This window comes from Betta splendens, chromosome 17, assembly GCF_900634795.4.
Source record: "Betta splendens chromosome 17, fBetSpl5.4, whole genome shotgun sequence".
Classification (NCBI taxonomy): Eukaryota; Metazoa; Chordata; class Actinopteri; order Anabantiformes; family Osphronemidae; genus Betta; species Betta splendens.
This window is the reverse complement of record NC_040897.2, coordinates 13,699,352-13,721,235: the sequence shown is the minus strand read 5'-3', so window position 1 is coordinate 13,721,235 and position 21,884 is coordinate 13,699,352. Positions and strand designations below refer to the sequence as shown.

The 21,884-nt window shown below is 50.8% G+C and overlaps 2 protein-coding genes, 1 long non-coding RNA gene and 1 pseudogene across 19 annotated transcripts in view; all 4 read right to left on the bottom strand.

Moving 5' to 3' along the window:
* Positions 1–3,876: 3,876 nt before the first annotated feature.
* Positions 3,877–5,549, bottom strand: LOC114844754 (uncharacterized). 3 transcript variants are annotated; one of them, XR_008693036.1, is made up of 4 exons: positions 4,873–5,194; positions 4,619–4,778; positions 4,163–4,215; positions 3,877–4,061 (listed from the first exon to the last, which is right to left on the bottom strand). It is a non-coding gene; the product is annotated as an uncharacterized LOC114844754 (long non-coding RNA). The 3 variants fall into 3 exon arrangements; XR_003783761.3 differs by lacking the exon at positions 4,873–5,194 and adding an exon at positions 5,203–5,549 and having other exon boundaries at positions 3,877–4,215; XR_008693037.1 differs by having other exon boundaries at positions 3,877–4,215.
* Positions 5,550–6,868: 1,319 nt separating this feature from the next.
* Positions 6,869–16,479, bottom strand: LOC114845135 (neurturin). 3 transcript variants are annotated; one of them, XM_055503996.1, is made up of 4 exons: positions 14,397–15,105; positions 12,272–12,370; positions 9,298–9,550; positions 6,869–8,945 (listed from the first exon to the last, which is right to left on the bottom strand). In XM_055503996.1, the coding sequence occupies exons 3-4, from the start codon at positions 9,521–9,523 to the stop codon at positions 8,509–8,511; spliced, it is 663 nt and encodes a 220-aa protein (XP_055359971.1). In that variant the 5' UTR covers positions 9,524–9,550; positions 12,272–12,370; positions 14,397–15,105; the 3' UTR covers positions 6,869–8,508. The 3 variants fall into 3 exon arrangements, with proteins under 3 accessions (XP_055359971.1, XP_028988824.1, XP_028988823.1); XM_029132991.3 differs by lacking the exons at positions 12,272–12,370; positions 14,397–15,105 and adding an exon at positions 15,824–16,479; XM_029132990.3 differs by lacking the exon at positions 12,272–12,370 and having other exon boundaries at positions 6,871–8,945; positions 14,397–15,103.
* A 182-nt stretch (positions 16,480–16,661) lies between these two features.
* Positions 16,662–19,221, bottom strand: LOC129603325 (uncharacterized; annotated as a pseudogene).
* A 1,372-nt stretch (positions 19,222–20,593) lies between these two features.
* Positions 20,594–21,884, bottom strand: part of LOC114844950 (receptor-type tyrosine-protein phosphatase F) — a 129,218-nt gene continuing 127,927 nt past the window's right edge. For all 13 annotated transcript variants that reach the window (XM_055503984.1, XM_055503987.1, XM_055503986.1 and 10 more), the window contains 3 exons: positions 21,629–21,783; positions 21,107–21,242; positions 20,594–20,755 (listed from right to left, as the gene is read on the bottom strand). In XM_055503984.1, the coding sequence (XP_055359959.1) occupies positions 20,687–20,755; positions 21,107–21,242; positions 21,629–21,783 (360 nt within the window). In that variant the 3' untranslated portion in view covers positions 20,594–20,686. The remainder of the gene's footprint in view (positions 20,756–21,106; positions 21,243–21,628; positions 21,784–21,884) is intronic.

The following is a 21,884-nucleotide window of genomic DNA, read 5'->3' as shown; positions in this document are numbered from 1 at the left end:
AATTTTACAAACTTTATTAGTGGCTTTGACTTTGAGATTGACATGAGACTTTGATTGATACCATGCAGACGTTCATGTCATTGTAAAGGTTTGTTGATGACAACAGCCTGATTCCACATCATGCACCACAATGAGGCATTTTAATAAATCTTTGATTTATGACTAAATATATACACAACTAAAAGCCTGTGGTTTGCGCATTTTCAGTTTATCATTCATCATCAGAATAGATTTTACAATCTTCTCTTCTCCTCTCATCTCTATGTTCCCTAACAACCAGTTCAGTGTTTTGAAGAGATCACTTGTTGCTCTGCTTTTCTCTCTGCTCTCAAATCACCCAAATGACTCAAGGCACATCCCCACCTGGAGTTCTCTTCCATTAAAGGGAGTTTCTCCCCTCACTGTCATCTAGTGCTTCCTCAAAGGGAATGTGATGAGTTCTTCTCTATAGTTCTGCACTCTAAGGTTTTTTGTTGTGATATAGTGTTTTTTGAATAAATAAAACTGAATGGCCTAAAGGTGTGGTCAACATTACTTTCCTTTTAGGTCATGTTCTTCACTGGGGAAAACATTACCAACAATCCGTGCTGTAGCTGCACACTGAAAATGTTCTCCTTTGCTTCTGCACAGAATTAATTTGCATTAATTTTCCTACCCATGAATATTCAGACTTTGTTTTTTTGCCTACTAAATGCAAATGACCTCCTGAAATGCATTACTCCACGCCAGGTGGAAGTTGTTGTGAAGTGAGTCCTCTTAGTTTTACAGCAGCGGCTGAATTTCAGTAGACTTGGACGACTTTCAAGAATATACGTCACGGTTTCACAGCGAGGAGCACCTGATATGCATTGTTAAAAAGTAATAGCCCACAGATTAACCTCTTATGTCATTACTCAAACAGCTCCTTTAAAGTGTTCCTGAGGCACGGGGAACAAATTACACCTGCTAGCGCTGCACCCATTCCTCTTCCTCACACAGTGGACGCCGCTGTTATAACTCACGCAACATTAAAAGGGAGTGCGAAATTCAGATTAGCGCCTGTGATCACCTGTGAACTGAAGCATGTTTATAAAAGGAAGATCTGCAAATGAGTCATGCGCCTTTACTCAACTTCTGGCCGGTTTAGGCAAAACTTTAAGGAGGAAAAAGTTCAGGCGAAGACGATGAAATATTGCGATGAAAATAAATAAAATGAGAATTTGTGGAATGCTGTGATGGAAAAGGAGGAAGGTGTTTTGATATTGGACAACAGAGGTAAATATATATCAAAGTCATATCATAGTGTTCACTGTGGGTTAACCAGCAGCACCAACATAAAAAACAATCAGCGTCAGAGTAACACTTATATGAGCGCCCATAAAGAATGTGTGATGATTCTTTGTTTGTGTCATTCATCTCCTTACAAGGAATCAAGTCATTCCAACGAGCGCTGGGGGAAGAAAAGAACGCAGCAACATGGCCGCTTCTGCCGTGAAGCTTTTACGAGAAGCATCCACCTCCAAGATGGAAATGTTGTATAAATAGAGTGAGATTAGTAACCGTGAATGAATGAGCGGCGCTCCCAGCCTCTCTGAATACATGAATAAATAAATTACTCATCGTTCCACAGACGCTCATGTTACAGTGCACATGCATTGAAATCGGCCTCATCAGCTTCCAGAGGCCCAAACTAAAGCTTTGGCTGTTTGTCATGTGTATAGAATCATTGTTTAATTATCTCCCAGATGCTTTTGCACATTTTTTTACTGTTTTATTGAACCACATGTTTGCTTGATAAAGTCAAAGTTGTTAAGTTTCCTCTCTAGCAGCTAATCTGGTAATATACCTTTCCTCTCGGTTCAAATGCATCAGAATGGAGATTTCACACAGATGTGAGGTCTGCTGGCGTCCACCGCTCATCCTGGGGCTCATTCCACGAATGCTTCCAAAAGTGTTGCCTTCTGAAAAAACCATAACCGTGGGCCATCTTCCGTCTAATCCCTCTCGTGCCTCGGTAGTTGGACAACTCCCTCTCACAGTTCTGCACAGTTGTTGTCTCTGACGCAAAGAAAAACAATCATCCTGTTTATGCGCTACTTAAAGCGGTCGGCGGAGCAGCAGCGTGTTAAGAGGTTGTAAAATGTGATAGGCCCCACTTGAGCTGCACATAAATCAAGCCAACAGTAGGAATTGGCTCCACCTTGACAGGCAGCGACTTGAACATGGAAGTGCTGCATGTGTAATGATAATACAGGCTCCTGAAAGCGCTCTGCCACCGTGCTTTTATGCTCAAGTAACGTTTTATGTGCCTGCATTTCCTCTGTAATGGACTGAGTTATTCATAGACTTTTGTTAAACAATCTGAATCTTGTTGTGGCCAAACCTGAAAAGCGCCCGACATGCGGCACAGACACCGAAGTGTTACATCATCGCTCTTTTGCTATAGCTTTCTACATATATACTGTGTCCATGTGCTCCACAGTAACTCTGCTGCCGTTTCCCCTCAGGTGTCGTTCTCCTCCTATTCCACAGAGGGGAGCTGTGAGGTGCAGGACGTCCAACAGGTATCATACTGTCAAATGCTGCAGGACGTCTGTGTTTTTGAAGGGAAACACAGAATCAAAACAGCACACACTATACGCACTATAACGCACACACTATAGAAATGAGCTTTAATACAATGATTCTCTTCTGTGCTTCAAAAATATTCCCCTAAAAAGTTTTTGCTTTTTGTTTGAGATGCCCGGACCGCTGCCCTTGATGTTTTATTTTCGGACCGGGCCTGAGCGTGAGACCCCGCTCTGAATGCGCGCAGCCTAAAATAAAACATTTGGATTGTAACATCTAATAAAATCTAACAGAACACAGCGAGTGTGTGGTGGAGCAGGGAGCAGCTGGAGTCGCTGCCGCACCCATGAGCCCCTACAAAACACTCACACACAATACAAACACGCACACACCCACGAACGGCGAAGAATAAACAGGCTGGCACGCATCGCACACACACACACACACACACACACACACACACACACACACACACACACACACACACACACACACACACACACACACACACACACACACACACACACACACACACACACACCACAGCCGCTTTAACTTAAACCTCCTGTGCAGCGTTTGAACTGAACTGTGCGGCCTGAATATCACAATGACTGCCACAATAGCAGCAATGACAGTGATGCTGTGGGAGCTCCAGCGTGAGCGGCAGAGGAGGCCGAGTCGAGCTCGTCTCCTTCCACCGAGGCCTGACATGTGACTCCATCTGCCAACGTCCAAACACACTCAGCCCCGCAGCCATTTCCACCTCATAAAGATACAAGGCCTCCTGCGTGAACTCTCAAACCCGCTGCCTCAGAACCAGAACCAGAACGTTCCGTCATCTGCTGGGCTGAGGTCATAGTTCTATACAACAGCAGTGATGGTGCCATGAATGACACAACCTTATCACCTCTGCTGCCACGACCTCTGCGCCGCCGAGCACCCATCTGGACTGTGTCCGATAAGAGATCTGCTGCGATCCTGTCCAGACGATGGGACTATCTGTGACGCTGTTTACACTGACTCATTATGAGCTCAATTACTCACAGCGTAGTTCCCTTCTGAAACACAGAATGTACACATGCAACCATGCTCCTCCCAGCTGTCATTAATATCAATCCTGTGAATTATTAACGATTATTTAGGTTCAAAGGATTTTAAATATTTACGACCGTGCGCTGCAAAATGCACATGAATTATGAATGAAAACGAGGAGCTGGGAGGAACATTTCAGCCCATATATCTCTTTGTGAAGCGACGCACCCATGACCGAGCGCCTGCCCCCAAATCAATTGCGTATAAATTTATAATTCATAAACGTGAAGCCCGGCGTCTTCACGCAGTTCTTTCTTTATTACAAAAAACCACAGTGCTAATTCATCCTGGGAGAGTTGGCAGCGGCTCAGCGTGAGGAGGAACACCTGCTCGCTGCGGTCGCTGGTCCTCCAGAGTCACGGCTGCATCCTCTGTCCCGCTATCCGCCTCTAAAGATGTCTGGACTCCACAGAATGCTGCAGCTGGACATGGGAGGGGGTTGTAAAACCTCTGGCATGTTTATTGTAGATCTTGTCAGGGCTGTTTCCAATAACAGATGTCTCGTATACGCTAACACTATTACCCTCCGATGCAGCAGAATGTCGAAGAGGACACTGCGGGGCTCTTCCTGTAAAGCTGCGAACACAAATAAGCCATTAATTAGAGCTAAAATGTTGTCAAATGTCAACACGTAGACGGATGACTTTTTATTATTGTTAAGCAGTGAGCGGAGGCCAGACGTGTACTCTCTAAACACTGGAAGGGGCTCATTCTCCTCTGTATCTCCTTTGTTCACTTTAGGCCCCGCTTGGCAAAGTCTCGCACTTTTTCACTTTGGACTTCATTAACTCCTACTGGCTCAAGGTCGAAGGCGGTGTCATCAACCCGCGAAAAAGTACACCAGAGAAAACAAACAGCTCTAATGATTATTTCTTTGAGAACGTCAAAGCACAGTCCAGAAAGGGGCACGAATTCCTCCAGATTAATCATTGTGTGTGATGAAATGACTGCCATGTGTTATTGCGCAGTTTGGACTCACCAGCGCTTGGGTTCAGTGTCGCGTCGATCCTGCGGGTCGGGTCATCTCTCTCTCTCTCTCTCTCTCCCGTGGGCGTGTGGACGTCCTGGTTGGAGCCCGTTTACAACTGGTGGTAACTTCAGTTTATATCGGAGGTGAAACGGTTCCACTTTTATTGCAGCTGTAAACATTTAAAAGTGCATTTAGGTGCTAGAGTTATGAAAAATAACAGGAAAATCATGTAAATACAATGTTCTGGAGGAACGGTATCCCACGTTTTCCTTTCTGGGGTAACTGGAGCGAAAGCTGTGATTCGGGGGTAAATCCTTCTGTACTGGATTTCACTGTTTCCAAATGTTTGAGGGCGAAGCGGCTTTGATGTGCGGGGCCTCGTCGTCTTTGTTATTGTTGCAGTTAGCTTTAAAATAAGACATTGCTCAAAATACAAAGTGCTGAAGTCATTTCTCCCCCCACAGCTGTAGTAAATACAGTAAGTCACAGTCAAACAGAAACATGTGCTCCACGCGGCCAAATAAACCCCAAAAGGGAAAGGATTATTTCCTTCACCCACAAATATACAACAGTTTTCCAAGACCATACATCACCCGCATGCTCTGTGACCGGCCTCTGATCGCCTCGAAACTCCGATAACTCAAGCTGACTTCTGTGTTACCTCCGAGCGCCTGCAGCCGCGGTGCCGACGCCAAGCGGCTCGGCCGCCTGGTTGACGCTGAGCAGGAAGTTGTGCAAGTTGTCCGGGCCTTCCCTGGGATCTGGATCTCAGAGGGAAGACAAACGCTGCGTCTTTCAGCGTGTTTGAACAGGAGCCTTTTCCTGCTCACTGCAACTGGCGCTGAGGAGACAAAAGATGGTTCTAACACATGAGACCAAAGGCGCCAGTGTTTGTGTTGTGCAGCTCAGAGCGCCGGCCGAGGCCGATGGCCGCCCACGCCGGGCCTGGTTCTGGTTCTGGTTCTGGTTCTGGTTCGTCTGAAGCCCTTTCAGTCCAGACGCTCACACGCTCAGAGGTGCATCCCTCGCCTACGGTCACACAGCGGAATTAGAACAGCAGCCGTTCAGCAAACATTTGGACGTTTCCTAGCAGGGTAATCGCAGGCGTAAATAATTAAACGGATGATGGGCTTGTTCTATGTAGGCACCGCAGCGAGCCAAGTCTCAATGCACGATAACCGGAGCCGTGAACCTGGCACACGTCGAAGGAATGCAGCTACAATTAATGATGTCAATTACACATGTGCTCGTACCTGCGGAGACACGCTAACCGTGTGATGTGAGGGTTTTCCCTTGGCAGAAATATGTTCCCAACAGTAGCCAAGATGCAAGATGTACCGGAGCTGCGTTAGTCTGATCGGCTCCTCAGTGAAACAATGAACACACAGGTCCGTGTGTGTGTGTGTGTGTGTGTCACAAACTGGAGCTGGATCTTATTCATCAGCTCACAGCATCTAAGCTGTGATATTATGACCTGCAACGCAGCTGCTGGATTGACTGTGACAGTGGAGGTGTTCCTAATAAAGTGGTCAGTGAGCGCGTTGTTCCCAGCTCACGACAGCGCTCAAGCAGAACACAGATCGAGATCTGCTCAATGGAACCGAGGGCGAATAATCTGATTCACTGGAACTGAGAACAGCTGATTGTTCAGTCACACAGAACCGGGCGGCGGGCGCTCCAGCTGTTCCAGTGTAATTTATCAGCGACGCGGCGACTACCAGGTAATTCCCACCTCCACCGCGTTCAGTGTGAAGGAACGAAGGGGCCTTTAAAACGGGCCGAAGGGCTGAGAGTGGCACCCGTACAGCACAGAGGCCTCAGCGATCATCACGCTGTAAAGATAATGATGGAGCAGTTTACTTTCACATCCAGAACCACTGTTGTTTTTAGCAAATGTTTTCTGAAACTGAGTAAACAGGTAATTTGTTCGGAGTCGAGCGCTTGGGTTTCTGGCAGAGCTACAATTAGCGTCAGGCCGACTCAAAATAAACTGGAGTCTCCATTTCCATTGTAATGAAGGAACATGTTAGCGGAGCAGCGGGCGAGCGCGTGTGTTTGTAATAGTTCTTGGACGACAGCGAGTCCTTTCATGCACTCGACTCAAATGTTGGGCTCCGGCCACACAGGCTGAGCTTGTTAGCAGGATCAGTGACACGATTTCAGTGATTTCACGGGATTTGCCGACAAGAAAACAGAATGTTACGGCCTCATCCTTTAATGCCGCGAAGAAGATTAAGAGCTTTAATTTGTTTATCTGTGGCTTTTTGTCACTAATTTGACATGAGCAGCCGCCGCGGCCACCGGCCAAACTGTCCAGAAAACGCCTCGCGTCAATCAGGTCCGGACAACGCGGGATTCGAGTTTATGCAGAATTCCTTTATTTAAATACAACCTGAACATCAGCGGCTTGAGAGAAATGATGAACATCCATACCTGTGAAATTACATTTATTCAACAATCAATATAGAATGTTAGATGAAACATTTTTTGGCACAGTTGCTCAACGATAAGAAGCTGTCCTGTTTCTGTGTGGTAGTCTAAATAAATATGCAAAACTATAATTTACCTTCCAAATAAATACATTATAAACTACAATAAAGATGCACCGCATCCATGGCCCACGCTGCACTTCCTCAAAAAGAAAGAAAGCAAATATAAGTTATTGTACTTCAGGCAAACAGTTGCAATGGGTTCATACCGAGCAGTAATTGTCGAACATTTAAAAGACGCTTCATACTTCTTCTTCCTACACAAGTCCACCAGGCAAAACAACGAGGAGGCGTTCACTGCACGTGGGAAAGCGCAGAACTGTGGCCTTTAGAATGAGTGAGTACCAGGGTTTTATGGATGGGTGCAGACACGTTTCCAGATCCTGACTCTACTTCACGCTTAATTTTGTGTCGGCGAGTAAAAAACACACAGCGCTAATGAGCTCTAAAGCCATTCTTCTCTTTCACACTTGAGTCCCAGCTAACAGCTTACATGTAAACGTTCATCACAGAGGTTCTGTCACCTGGAACCCGAGCCGCGAGGTGTTTATGGGTCTGGGTTTGCCTCAGGTCGCCGACCGCTGCGCTCGTTGAACTGAACGGCTGTGTTTTGGCAACGCTTTGGAGAGAATCATTCCAGATGATTATGGCTAATTACAACGGGGGCGTGTTTGGGGGGAAAAATTATTAAAAATACTTTAAATGTCAATTTCTTGGAGTGTGATGACGCTTTTATGGAGAGCAGATGGGAGACATTCGTCAAAGTGTTCCATTGCTAAGTGAGAGTATTTATGTCGTTTGAAGTAGGTCCCTGTTGTTAATCTAGACAACATTAATATACAAGACACGATTATTAAAATCAAACCTGGAGCTATCGTCAAATTCTTATCAATAACACGTTCACCTGTGTAATAACACTGCAATCAGTAACATGAACTGGATTATTCAGCACACCTCAAGCCCGCAGCCCCTGTGGACGACGGGCCGCTGGTCCTGACTGGCCTGAAGAACAGGAAGTAAACATTCGTTATTATCTTTATGGCTTTAAAACCCATTTCAAGCGTCTGAGAGGCTGAAAGGGCGACGCTGACATCATGTAAACTACTACGACACGAAGATCTAAGTGTAGTAACAGCAACCGTCTAGTCCACCGAGGCTCACCACCATCCTCATCATCAGCATCTTCATCATCATCACCGTCGTTCTATCGCTACTAAATGTAACACCACAAACCTGTCGCTACACAGTTTACAGTGTTACTACACAGATAGAAAAAGGAATAAAAAACTCTCCCGGTCGCGAACGCGTCGCTCTCTGTCCGTTACATTCAGCGCCTTCCTCGCTGACAGACCGACAGTCCAGGTCCGTCCGGTCCCCGCGTCACCGGTCGGCTGCGGTCCGTTCCTCGGGTCATACGCAGCCACAGTGCTTGGCCGACACGTTGTGTATGGTGTGGTAGCGGCTGCGGTTGTCCAGGAAGGAGAAGTCCTTCTCGAAGGCCGTGGGCCGGCAGCAGGGCCCGTTGCTCACCTTGTCCTTGCGCCCGCGCTTCCTGAAACCCGCCCGCGCCATGTGCTGCATGGCGATGTCGTAGTTGTGCCGCTGCGCCGCGCATTTGCCGCTGCAGTAGCGCAGCATCACGGTCTCGTCGCTGTCGTAGCCGAGGCCCAGCTCGCTCACCGTCAGCTCCAGCTCCCGCAGCGAGCAGGGCTTGGGCCGCCGGGCGCGCTTAGTCCTCCGGCCCGGGTTCTCCTCCAGGCGCCGGCTCCGGCGGCGCCTCCTGTCGAGCAGCGTCTCCAGCACGCGCTGCAGCTCGCCCTCCGTGAAGCTCTGGAACATCATGGAAACTGACAGAGGGGAGACAAGGCATCAATTACAGGCCGGCGAGGGCAGGCGTGCAAATAACACAGCCACTAATCACTATGTAAAAGGACAGATGGCTCAGGTGGTGTCATAGTTAATGATAATGAACGCTGGCCTGACTCTCCTTTATCTTATCGCCACCAGCATCTCCCACAACCTGAGACTCCAACGAAGCAGAACACGTGGGCGTGAAACCGGAGCCCGGCTCATCCGGCGCCTAGCGCTCCGGTGGCGAGCCGGTGACCTATGAGGTGCTAAGTGATGCGGGCGCAGGTGACGGCCCGTTCACACGACCCCGTCTGAGGCCAAAGGAAAAAGGTCAAAGGTCGTTCTTACACTCTGACAGCAGCGAGCTCATGTCGTCGGCGGAGCGGGTCCTGCGATGGAGCGTCAGCCGCGGCGCCGAGCTGGTGGCGGCGGCGGCGGGCGGTTCAGAGGTCGCGTGCGAACGCCTGGTCTTGGCTTTAAACGGTCCCACGGTGCCCGTGTGTCTAAGGAGGAGGACGGACAGGGCTGCACCACAGAGCACGAAGGCGAAAGTAGTACTTTTCCATAACTTCATCTTAGAGCGTGGAGGAGCATTGAAACTCTGTGGAAAAGAGGCAGAAGGCGTGAATGTCAGACGTGTTCAAACAGTCACATTAAACAGCTGATAACGGGCCCGTTCTGAGCCGCTGCCTTCAGGTGACCTCCCCTGAATCCGTCTCTCAGCCGAGCTTTCGCCCGCGTTTACTTCTGCCGGAGCCGCTGTCAGCGCGCGTTCACTCTGAGTGGGTTCGCGCTCGCCGTCGCCCGCTGACACCTGGGAATGCGCCAGGTGTGTGTTTGAAGCCTAATCGCTGCCGCCCGAGGAGCGTAACACACGGCTGCGGCCCTGGTTCCAGCCGGAGGCCGGGTTCTGCAGCGCCTCCAGAATCCGACCGCCTCAGAGTCAAGTGATTGTTGTGGATGTGAACGTTGCACCCATTTGGTTTTAACAGCAGACACCGACATCTTCTCAGCCCAGATGTTTGCACTGTTACATACAGTCAACTCTGATGGTGTCTCAGGTATTACAGACGTTTTTCCAGCTGACTCCTTTTGTGTTTTTCATGTCGCTACTGAGCGAAACGGTTCCCGGGGGCCGGAAGCGGTAAACTGGCAGTGACTAACAGCAAATCCAGAGCAGCTCCTCCAAGTGCTTTGCCAGACTGGACTCGGTCGTGTGCAAACACAGGCTGCCGGAGTGTTTACAGTGGGACAGAATGTCACATTTCTTTGTCGGCTTGATTACAGAAACAAAATCTGAAATGAATAATCTCTGGAAGTTTGCTCCTGCGAGGCACATTAAACATCGAAGTCGTATGAAAAACGATTAGAAGCGCTTCTCGTGGAATTTGACCTTTTGCACTCGGTTGAGTCAAGCCAAAAAAAAAAGAAAAAAAAGAAGCGGAAGCTGCAAACAGAGGGTTCCGGACGCGGCACAAACAGGTCCAACCGGTCCCATCGGACGCGGCCCGGCTCGGTGGAGAACAAGGCCTGGGACGGTCTTCATCTGAGCTGGCGTCCGTGAACATCAGGACCCGCGCGGCTGCTGCTCGCTGCTCGACGGACCGGACCCGATGGAACCAGCGCTGGGTTTGTCTTGGTGCCGAACCAACTCATCCAACGGCTCCCGCTGGAAACGAGATGGGCTCCTTCATTAAAGTCAACCTGTTTGTTATGAAACACGGCGGCGGGTGAGATCACTGTTATCTCAGCTATTAATAGGTCATCCTGGCACCGGCGCTGCTGCTCAGAGAGAGGGAATCCGTCGGCGGTTCATCTTGATAAAACAATTAGCTTGTAAAACGCAGACGCGTCCCCTCTGGAGGAGGCCGGGCCCTCGGCCGCTGAGCTCACGTCCCTCGGGACACTTTGATTGTCATAATTGCTCCACTCAGAAACACATTAGCCTGATCTGCGGTCGATCGGTGCCAATAAAAGTGCCAGGGAGCGTTTTGCAGCATGTTCAGATGGTCGCGGATGATTAATCAGAGCGGTCATTTAATATCTAGCGCGGCCTCCGCTGTCACGCACATAAATACACAGATATTGATAGAGGGAAAGGGGCACCGCTGTTTTCTTTGGAGAAACGAACGAGCAGCTCGCTTCCTCACAGAACCACCGTGCACTTTTCCAGCAAGCTGAGAGGTCCAACAACACAGAGGCCGCAGAGGCCCCCGAGGAGCGTCCGGCAGACGGAAAAGCCATCGTCACGCAGACATAAAAGCGCAGATGAGCCGTAAAGACGAGCGAAGAAGAGCGCCGGCGCAGGTGATGAGCGGCCGAAGGCCCGTGGACGGAGCCGTCTGGGCTCGGCTCCGTGGTACCACACGCCGCCTGAGGCCCAACGCGCTGCGTGGCCGCGGGCCGCGCGTCCCAGAATCCCCAGCGCGCGGCCATTCCGCAGGCATTACGTGTTCCCAGCGCACGCATCGCGCAGGCGAAAACCCCCGGTCGCCGGCGCTCAACTGGGCTCTTGTTGCGTCTCAAAGGTCGCATTCTTTCAGACGACACAATAAAATAGACGCCTCAAAGAAATAATTGGGTCAGCGGCCGCGGCGCTGCTAAGCTGAACCAGAACGCAATTAGAGCCGCGCGGCGTCGGGTCCCCGCGCTCCTCGAGCCAGAAGGGGAAACGCCACAGAATGTCATGAAGCAGAGATCTGTCAGCGGGAGGATAAGGGGCGTCTGTGGTTAACGCTTCTGAATGCAGCTGGCAGACGGGGGGAGGCGGGGGAGGCGGGGGAGGCGGGGGGCTTCTGACGGCCTGCTTGAATCTTGACCAGTGTGGCGCGATTACAGCGAGACAAGATCACAGCGAGGCCCGAATGAAAAGCGCCTCTGTTCCAGGGGAGAAGCCGCCTTTAATGCAGCGTTCGCTCCTATAGGTCCCCACAATGTGAGCGGCTCCGTCCCCAGAATGTGAGCGGCTCCGCCCCCCCGCTGTGACTCACACATGAACACACACAAACACCACACTCCCGTGCTTTCACTTTTCCTCAACTCTTTGACGCGGGCTCGTTCCGAAATCAAGACAAAGTCCGACCGTCCGGCGCCGTCCAGACGCCGGCGTGACTCCCAGCGACTCCATCACACAGCGCCGGACGGTCCAGTTCAAGTGAGACGACAGGTTCATCCATTGTGTGTGTGCTGCACCACCTGAGGCCTCCACTTCCATTGAGCTCAGCTCCACCCATGTGACCGTCTGTCCCTGATCCATGAACACACCCCGCCGACGCACGCAATAAAAAGATAAGAGGAGCAAAACAAGTAGCAGGAAACGCACCTACTGTGTGGCCGCGGGCAGACGGCAGCGTCGGGGAGCCGTAGCGAGGCCTCGCTGGGCTTTTTCCTCCTAGGTGAGCATCAGGAGGCCTGGGGACGGCTGGAGAGCCCGGGGAGGTAATAGGGACATATTCCAAAGATCAGGGCGGGATTAGCACTAATGCCTACCGGTTTATCTGCAGTCACGTGGGTTAACACCTGGCTGCAGTGTGTGTGTGTGTGTGTGTGTGTGTGTGTGTGTGTGTGTGTGTGTGTGTGTGTGTGTGTGTGTGTGTGTGTGAGAGCAGTAATCCATCAGACACCTCCAGCTCACGGCTTAGGCCACTGTGCAGGCTCCGCGGCGGCACAGAGCACCAACAGGTGCCTCCTCCTCCTCCATCACACGTCCCGGCCCCATAGATCATAATTAAGCAGAGAAGTGAGAAGCGGGCGAACCTGTGCTGTGGTGTTGGCACCGGGTTCGGCCCAAAGGGCTGCGGACTGAAGCGAGCTCTAAATCCAGCCTGGGTTCCAGCGCTAGACGGGCTGTAATTTGGTCGGGCAGACAGTTGGGTCTGCTTTGGCTCAGTCACTCAGTAACTATAGGATAATTAAAACAAGCCTGTTTTGCGGCGGCGAGAAAGCTGCTGTTCATTATGGAGGAGTGGAAAAAAAACACAGGGAAACATTTGTGTTGAATGCCAGAGAAATACTCATCATTTTGTGAACGTGCTGCACAAATTCCTGACGTGACTCCCGCTTGTAACCGCTGGACGCAGGTAAGTGGCTTTCAAAGCTTACGTTTGATTTTGGAAGGCCTGCTCTCGTGTCCTTACGTGGATTAATCCAGTGACCCAACGGCCTGGCACGAAGGCTCGCGGCCGCAACGCGAAGCTCGGAAGCTTCAGTGAGCTCCCTGTGAGACAGCGGGGCCTCGAGGAGCCTCCAGGAGCCTCCAAGAGCCACCAAGAGCCTCCAGGAGATTCCAGGAGCCTCCAGGAGCTGTCAGGAACCTCCAGGAGCCTCCAAGAGCCTCCAGGAGCCGCCAAGAGCCTCCAAGAGCCTCAAGGAGCCTCCAGGAGTCTTCAAGAGCCTCCAGGAGCTGTTAGGAGCTGTCAGAAGCCTACAGGAGCCTCCAAGAACCTCCAGGAGCCTCCTGAAGCCTCCAGGAGCTGTCAGGAGCCTCCAGGAGCCTCCAAGAGCCTCCAGGAGCCGCCAAGAGCCTCCAAGAGCCTCAAGGAGCCTCCAGGAGTCTTCAAGAGCCTCCAGGAGCTGTTAGGAGCTGTCAGAAGCCTACAGGAGCCTCCAAGAACCTCCAGGAGCCTCCTGAAGCCTCCAGGAGCTGTCAGGAGCCTCCAGGAGCCCCCAGGAGCTGTCAGGAGCCTCCAGGAGACTCCAAGGGCTGCCAAGAGCTTCTACAAGTCTCCAGGAGTCTCCAGGAGGAGCCAGGAGCCGCCCGGAGCGCCGCCTTTCCCGGCAGATGCCTGATTGGTGCAGTCTGCACCGTTTCCATAGACCCAGACCTCTGCTGTTGTGACTGCTAAGCCGCTCGTGTCAGATACTCCTTTGACACGGCCGCGCTGCTCTTAAAGCCACGTTCAACATGTCGACGCCGCTGCTACAAAGGGTTGACGGCCATCTGGCACACGTTGAATACCAGCAGAACTCACGGGAGCAAGCACAAGCAAGTACAAGCATCTGAAATATGATTGAGAATCCGAAGCGCCTGTCGCCTCCTCAACTAAAAACAAGGAGGCAACGTGAGTGTTCAATCAACAGGACGTCGGCCTCCGTGTCCTCCACTTATCACTGACTTTGGGTTTTGAAAGCTGAGCGGGCTCAACCTTTACCTGCAGCACAGGTACTCACTAATCTCTGCATATGATACACTCTCCATTTACCTCAGTGACTTTCTGTGAGCAGCGCTGGAACTGTGGGGAACAGAAGCCGCAGCGTCTCTGGAGCAGCGTTACGCACGACGCGCGGTGAAGCACCGGCGGAGGAGGACGCTCCTCCCTGGGCCCGGTGACAGGCGGCCCCAGCGCCGCTACCACGCGGCTGCGGCGAGGCGTCCCCGCCGGCGCCACACGACACCTTCCCCCATAAGCCGCGGCTTAAAGCAACAAAAGGAGATGCGCTGTCCTTACCGTTCGGGCCGGCTAATCCAGACTTAGCTGCGTGGCGTCGTCTTCAGCTGACCTCCACAGGCAAGTGCTGGCTGAGGTAAGTCCATCATCATCATCATCATCATTATCATCATCATCTTCATCATCATCATCACAGGCGAGGACTGATTCCAGGATTCCTGCTTGCGCCCTTGAAAAGCATCACAACTCCCTGTGCCTGCAAGTAGGGGAGGTGTCCTGACTTGATCCAGGTCCAGGCTGAATTATTCTTTTATCATATTCGCTCCTTTAGGTTCCACGGATCAACATCAGCTTTGCTCTGGAAGTCAGCGTGTGCTTCATGGCCCTCGGGACGATCCATTCAAAAAGGGAAAAACAAGAGGAGCCCCCAGAACGGCATGCGGCTCCCTTCACGGGACTCCCGTGGTCCCGGCTCCCGTTCACAGCGCCGTCTTTGCACAAACACGAACCTGAAAGGCAGGAACGGAGCGCAGCCGAGGTCCGACGCACCCAGCGGATCCTGCAGATGCCTCAACTTTTATCCCATCTGTTGTGAAAGCTCTGCACGCGCCTTCACCCGCGCTCCAGCATCAGGTCGCGCCTTCAGCTCCAGGGAGGGGAACTCTGAGAAGATGGGTTGAGGGTGAGGAGGGAGAGTGTGGTTGTGGTAAGTGGGGCAGAGAGCTTCTCTGATGCCTCTGCCTACCTCCCCCCTTAACTGTTGCTCCTCCTCCTCCATAGTTGTGCTTGTGGGCCGAGTCGGATTACTCCTGACATGATAATCTCCCCGGCTCTCGCTCCAGGAGCACTAAAGGATGCTTTGGCCCGAGCGAGGGCTTACATTTACCTTCTGCCATGTTAAGCGGGCACAGGATAATAGCCTCAAATGGGCAGATCAGTGCAGCCAGAGGGTCTGCAGGAGCAAGTGCCCGCCAATCTTTTAGGGGGAATTAGGGAGGTTCACAATTGGTTTAAATGGGGCTAAGACAACATTAAACCCCAGTTAAATAGAATTATCACAGCAGAGGTATGTTCACCATGATTCAATCTGCTGCTGGCTGCACATAAAACCAAGAGTGTTGTTGTTGAGGATTTCACGTTCACGTCTCCGCCGGCGCAAACCAGCGTTTCAGCCCCTTGAGCCCGAAGCGGCCAAATGAGGAGCAGATGGTTGTGCTTTTGGAAGGTATCAAGCTCCGCAGACAGCAATCTAAATAAACAGCCCGAGCGCGGAGGAAATGCGTCAGGTGTGTGCGGGGTCAAGCGCGCGTAAACAGAGGCCAGACACCGCGGAGGAGAGCGAAGCGATGCGTGCGGAGGCGCAGGAGACGGGGGCGCACATTTACAGGTGCTGTCAAATAAGGGTGATGGATCCGGAGCCGGAGAGGCGGCGGCGGAGGCCTCGCAACAGGAAGAGCCTGCTCATTCTAACGCCGCGAGTCACTCACACGTCCTGGAGCCGATGATGCGCGCTGACGGGGCGTCGGCTCCGGAGGAAGGAACGGCACCTGAGATCAGAGCTGCAGAGCTGGGCCACGAACCAGGAGGAGCCGCCTCCGTCACGCCGATGGTCGGCAGGTGCAGAATCCCCCGCGTCCCTGAAAACAAAAGCCAGGCGTTTGAGATACGCTTCAGTAATTGGTTGGAGTAGTGTGTTCAAACACATAATGACTTCCCGTTAGCAGGGGATGTCGTGCTTTTCTGCCCTTGAAAAGGAACTATCAGCACAGAAACATTTCCTGACATCTCCTCTTTGCATATTGTTCGCAGATGTGTGAAGTTTTCGCGGAGCGGCCTGTGCTACAGTAAAAAAAAAAAAAAAAAAAAGGCCCCGACAGCTTTTAATTGTTAAATCAAGTCAGGCAACAAAAGGAGTGAAAAACTTGACACAAGCTAAAATTATATTAGTCATAAAAACAACGAGACATTCAACATATACAACACATGTACAAAAAAGGTGTGTTTCCAGCGCGAGGATACGAGAATCCTTCACACATGCGCTCGGATCGTTTCCACTGGGCGTGGATGAGTGAAAAAACACATTTTGTTTAGGTTTGGGCAAGATTTTAAGGAAGCCCTCAATCAGTCCCAGTGTAAACACACCATTCTAGTGGAGGTGTCGTTGGAAAGGCTGGAAGTGAGACCCAAACGCTGCTGCTACGCTCGTCTTGCACAAGATGTGGTTCCATGATTGGATAAGTAGCCTTCAGCCAAATGTCATCTCAGCGACAGCGAAACTGCTTTTTAGCAAACCAAAATCTAAACAGGCATTTGTGAAAGAGACACAGTGAGCCTTTCATGTCCAGAGACGACTCCTCAGTCTGTGGGGAAAGTAGTAACGAGGTGAATCCACCCAAATACAGGCTCCAATCTGCAGCGTCAGCAGATTGAGGCTGTGTTCCCATTAGAACCTCCAGCTCATATCTGTTATGGTTCCATTCACAGGCCCTGCTTACTTCCTCCACAGCTGACAGGCACCACTCAGTGTTTACAGTAAGACTGTGATTGCAGCTCATTGCTGCCCCCATCTGTCAATATATCACCACTACAACACCCACAACCATTTCCCACAAGTGGACGTGTGGGAACGTAAACATTCCTTTCACGGTTTACTGTGATTACTCCATTTAGCATTATTAGATGCTAATTTTTCCTGTACGCGTCGCACAGCGGCCGGTGCCGCTTCTGAGGGAGCCTCTAACGGCTTCCTGCCGCCGCCGTGAAAGCCCTCGGCGCCGGCGGGGCCGCGAGGCCCACGCGGCGCCCGCTGCAGCGCTCAGGTGTCCAGATGCTTCGAGGTTGGACGCTCCGGCTGCAAACGAGCGCCGCGGCACCCAGGGGCCTGGAGCAGAGTCTTTATCAGCGTCTCTGGAGGACGCTGCAAGTGTATTGTACGTCTGATTCAAAGCAGCTGCGCCGCCACGCTGCCCCACAGCTGGTGGAGCTCTGAGCCGATGAACCGAGCTTCGTGAAGCTCTGTGGGTCCATCGTGGGCTTTGAGGACTGTCAGGAGAGACGTCCCCCTGGACTGAAAGCCCTGAGGTGGTCGACGGTGTCCTCACATCGGTCCTCATTTCACTCCTCTGATGATTCACCCCTCTTGCGGTGATGTGTTGACTGGAACCCCAGCGGCAGCGCACACACACAAGCACACACACACACACACACAAGCACACACACACACACACACACACACACACACACACACACACACACACACACACACACACACACACACTCCACTTCAGACTCGCTCTCTGCCTCCAAACCATCGAACTTCCGCGCTGCAGACAAACGCAGCCCGAGCCTTTGTGCTGCAGCTTAGGAAGCTCTGCGCGGATGCAGGATCCAGGATGAAGCGATGCCGCCATAGGCACTGAACTTCTGTCGGAGAGTGAAAGGGGCTTCGGGCCTTGGGCGGCTCCGTCTTGTCCACTTTGCATCTCAGGAAGGTTCCAGGCGAGGCGGAGCTGGTGGTGGAGGAACAAAGCAGCCACGGGGGAGCGGCCCAACTGGCCTCAACGTGGTGCATTCGTCATTCACTTCCAGAAGCCGAGTCCACGGCTCCCACTGCAGCCAGTCTGTGGCCGAGGCCCTCGTCGGTGACAAAGCGCCATCCTCACTGCACTGTCCTCACTGAAATGACTGGAGGGGAAACGGAGAATCTCACTAAATAATTCCTCTTTTACCATTTTCAAACAAGTGAGTAGCTTCAGACCGAGTCAGTCACTGCAGGAAGCTGTGACGATCAGAGAACTCCCTCACAAGACGCACGGCAGCGCATCCTCGCGTTCCTCTGGATCGTTCCATAGAAACATGACTCAGCATCATCACTAGTCGGCCACGTACACACGCTCTCACTCAGTTAGTCTGCTGGTCTTCACATTAACACTACATGGAACGTGCTTCCTGTGTGGGCGGGGCTTGCTGGGCAGTGAGGTATCCATCGCAACGCCAGTAAACACACCGGACACCCCCATATTAGCGTGCGTGAACGGAACGACTCCCTCACTCCCCACAATAATCACAGATTGTTTACTCTGCACTGCCTAATTAGACATTTCTGGCGCTTGACTTGATTAATGTTGCCTGGTTTTGATCATATTTAGTGTTTATGTGGAAAAATTTAACAGTGAACACATGATTAAAACGGCATCAACAATATAATTATAACACAGCGCAGCTGAGACTTGAGTTTTCATCGGGCACAGAAACAGGCATGAGGTGTTTACACGAGGGTGGAGTCAGAGCGGCAGCTACATCACGGCAGCGAGAAGACTCCCGCTGTGGTTGGAAACCACGAGACGCGTTCAAAGACTCGCTAGTCGACGTACGGCCTGTAAACACCGACCACAAACCCCTCAGATGTCGTACAATCGCCTCAAAACAATAGAAACATGACAGGACCAGAGCAACACTGTGACACAGGAGGCAACGCCATCATTTTAAACATCCTGCCACTTGTAGCGGCGAAGGGCCCAAAAATCACAACGCCACCAGCCGAGGTTTGTACAAAACCCAATTATTTAACTTTATTAACATCAATGTTTTTTCTTTTTCATCAACAGTTTCTTTTAAATTCCAGTTCGTTATCAACAAATAGAAAACAGACTGTGTGTACAACAGATCGAACCCCTACAGCACTAAGCATTCACAAGGTAAAAATGCACATTTTTGTTTTTCGCTAGCGTTTTCAAGTCCCCCTCCCTCCCACCGTCGCCGCCGCCGCCGCGCTGACCGGGCGCCCGGGGCCCTCGGGCGCCGCCCTCCTGCGGCTCGCGTGGGAGGAGGCGTGTGCTTGAGTGTGGCGATGGCCCGTGCTGAGTGAGGAGCTGTCCTTTTCCATGGGGGGGGGCGGGGGCTTGTGCTGTTCTTCCTCATTCAGACGGACGACCAGCCTTGAAAGTTACTATGGTAGTACAGTAGATACAGTGGTGTTACACGCTCCAGGACAGCAGGCTCTGCTGGGTCTCTAGAGTTAGATCAGCAGATTAATCCTTTTAACAATATATTTTGTAGCTGTGTGTATATATATATCTATGTGTAATTGTACATATATATAATCAGACATAATTATATATATATATATATATATATATATTTATAGTTTTATATCTGTATAAAATATTATCAGGTTTCAGTCCAAAGGGCCGAGTCTCTGTCCCTCTGGTAGGAATGGTTGATTCTGTACAGGTGCCAGCGCTGCTCTCAGCCCATGTGAACCACTGAAGCTCCTTTTGGTGTGTGTGCGTGGTTCACATCCAACAAACCGACCAGTCTGATGGGCAGCGAAGAGATGGGAGGGACTTGAAGAGCGTCCATATTCAGAGATCGGGGAGGTTTATTTCCTGGAACTACCCCTCGGGTATAAAAGTCTGTTTTCCTCATGTAAGTTCTCCGCTGTGGAGTATGAAGGCCTCAATGCCGTAGGCTTCTGATGAAAAATAAAAACGAACAACATAGAAATCATGTGCTTCCCATTTCTGTACACCTCTGATTTAGTCTCTCGTTCGCTAATCCACTTGTTCTTAGCCAGCTACCAGGTCATCATCAAGTGTGTGCTCTGAAATCCGATGATTGTTTGTCAGAATCTGCAAATGAGCGCTTTCCTTTTACGCATTGAACTGAGTAAGACCAAAATCGTTATGACACATAATGCGAAGAAACAAAATAAAGTTCAACAGCAGCTCAGAGAACAGTGGTCCTCCTGAATTAGTATCCTGGAACGTGTTAAAAATACATGTCCCTTGTGCTAAAGTACGCTAAAAAAATAAAAGTACTGATTATGAAAATAATGCTGACCCAAGGAAGGGCCGTTTAAGACAGAAGAAATGTCTGCTGTTAAAATGATTATTAAAAACCTCAAAATGTATACTAAACAAAAACACTTGAGATAATAAATCATAATATTGACATGAAATAAAAAAAACTGCTCTCTTAGTGCTACCAGTAGCCTTTGACAATCAGGGAGGTTTGGCATGGACAGAGCAGAGAGGCAAGCTGCCAGTCTGAGCTGTCGCATCTGTACAAGAGTCGTATTCGTCATAGTCGTTGTGATGCATCTGTTATTTTAAAAGCAAAATCTCATGTGGTTGGTGAAGTCGTTGTGGATTTCTGTGACTGATTCGACCCGTTGGAGGGTCGACAAGCGGGTCCCTTTGTCCTCCGCTCCGGTAGCTGTGTGGGGCTGGGTTTTTTTTTTTTTTGGGGGGGGGGGGGGGGGGGGGGTCAAGTGAGTGGATGGTGGCTGAGATGGGACTCGTGGCACCCTCCTGAGAGGTCTGACCAGGGAGGCGGCTTCGTGGGAGTGGTTACGTTGCATAGTGGTCAAAGCTTCCCAGGTACTCCAACGCTGCCCTGTAGCATAACTGGTACTGGTCCTGGAAGGAGAGCAAGGCCGTGAGTGCTGGAGGGTAAAGAGCCTATTAAAATTCACACGGCGTATGTTTAAGAGTCAAAGATGCCGTTTTCCCTTTCTCAATATTAATTTATTTATGTGTCAGTTCTTAATTCCTACAATACAAAACTGTGGCTGAGTCTCAAGTGACTTTGTGCCTCTTAAAACCTCTATTAAAGCAGGATTTGTCAGTAAGTCGTGGTCTTTGTAGAGCACAGGAAGGACGCACATTCAGCTAGCATCACATTTACACATTCAGTATTGACTTTGGAACGTCGGCCTGTTACTGAGGGAATCTCTATCGGATCATCTCCTCGCCCGCGTCTGCTCTTACCTCGGTCTGCACCATGGCAGGCCGCTGGGTGCGAAGCGTCTTCACGGTCTGGAAGAGGTCGACTACGCCCTCGTACCTCATCCTCTCCAGCACGATGCTGAGGGTGATGAAGACGCCGGTCCTGCCCACCCCGGCACTGATGCACACAGAATATTTATTACATTTACTGTCTGAGGGCCCTTATCTCCGTGACTTTAATGTATGCTCCAAATCAAAGCGCCCGACTATTACTGTGGTGTTATTAAAATGTCCTGGGAGCTGAGTCGCAGGCATGTGACATGAATTATAACATCTGATTTTAATGGCTTTTGTTCTCATGGTTCACGTCGTATGTCCAGTAAGTGTCTGCATATGAATGTAAGTATCTCCTCCACCCCAGAGATCAGTAATAGGGGTGGGAATTAGCACTTTACAGAAAGCTGACACATCAACATACAGGAGGAAATATTCATTAATAAGGTGTAATTATAACCTAATGCTTAACAAGTATAAACCCTCGTTAACACCATCTTTCCTCCTCACCTGCAGTGCACAGTGATTGGTCCGTCTTGTCCAAACTGCTCCTTGGTTTTGTGCACTTGTCCAATGAAGTCAATGAAGCCTTCCCCGGTTTTTGGCACTCCTTGCTCGGGCCAGTCAGTGAACTGGAATTGGCGGATTGTTCTGGACTGGCCGTCCTGAGGGGCAGCACACCAGGGGTTCAGTACATTTAAGCGGCAGAGAGACAAAAGGGTGACAGGAGGGAGAGGCGGTGCTGCCGCTGCCGCACATCTGCGAC

Coding starts and splice junctions, on each gene's coding strand:
- LOC114845135 (XM_029132991.3), bottom strand. CDS start 9,523: ATGAAGTTATGGAAAAGTACTACTTTCGCCTTCGTGCTCTGTGGTGCA. Junction 8,946..9,297: donor GAGCTCGCTGCTGTCAGAGT/GTAAGAACGACC, acceptor CCCCTCTGTCAG/TTTCCATGATGTTCCAGAGC.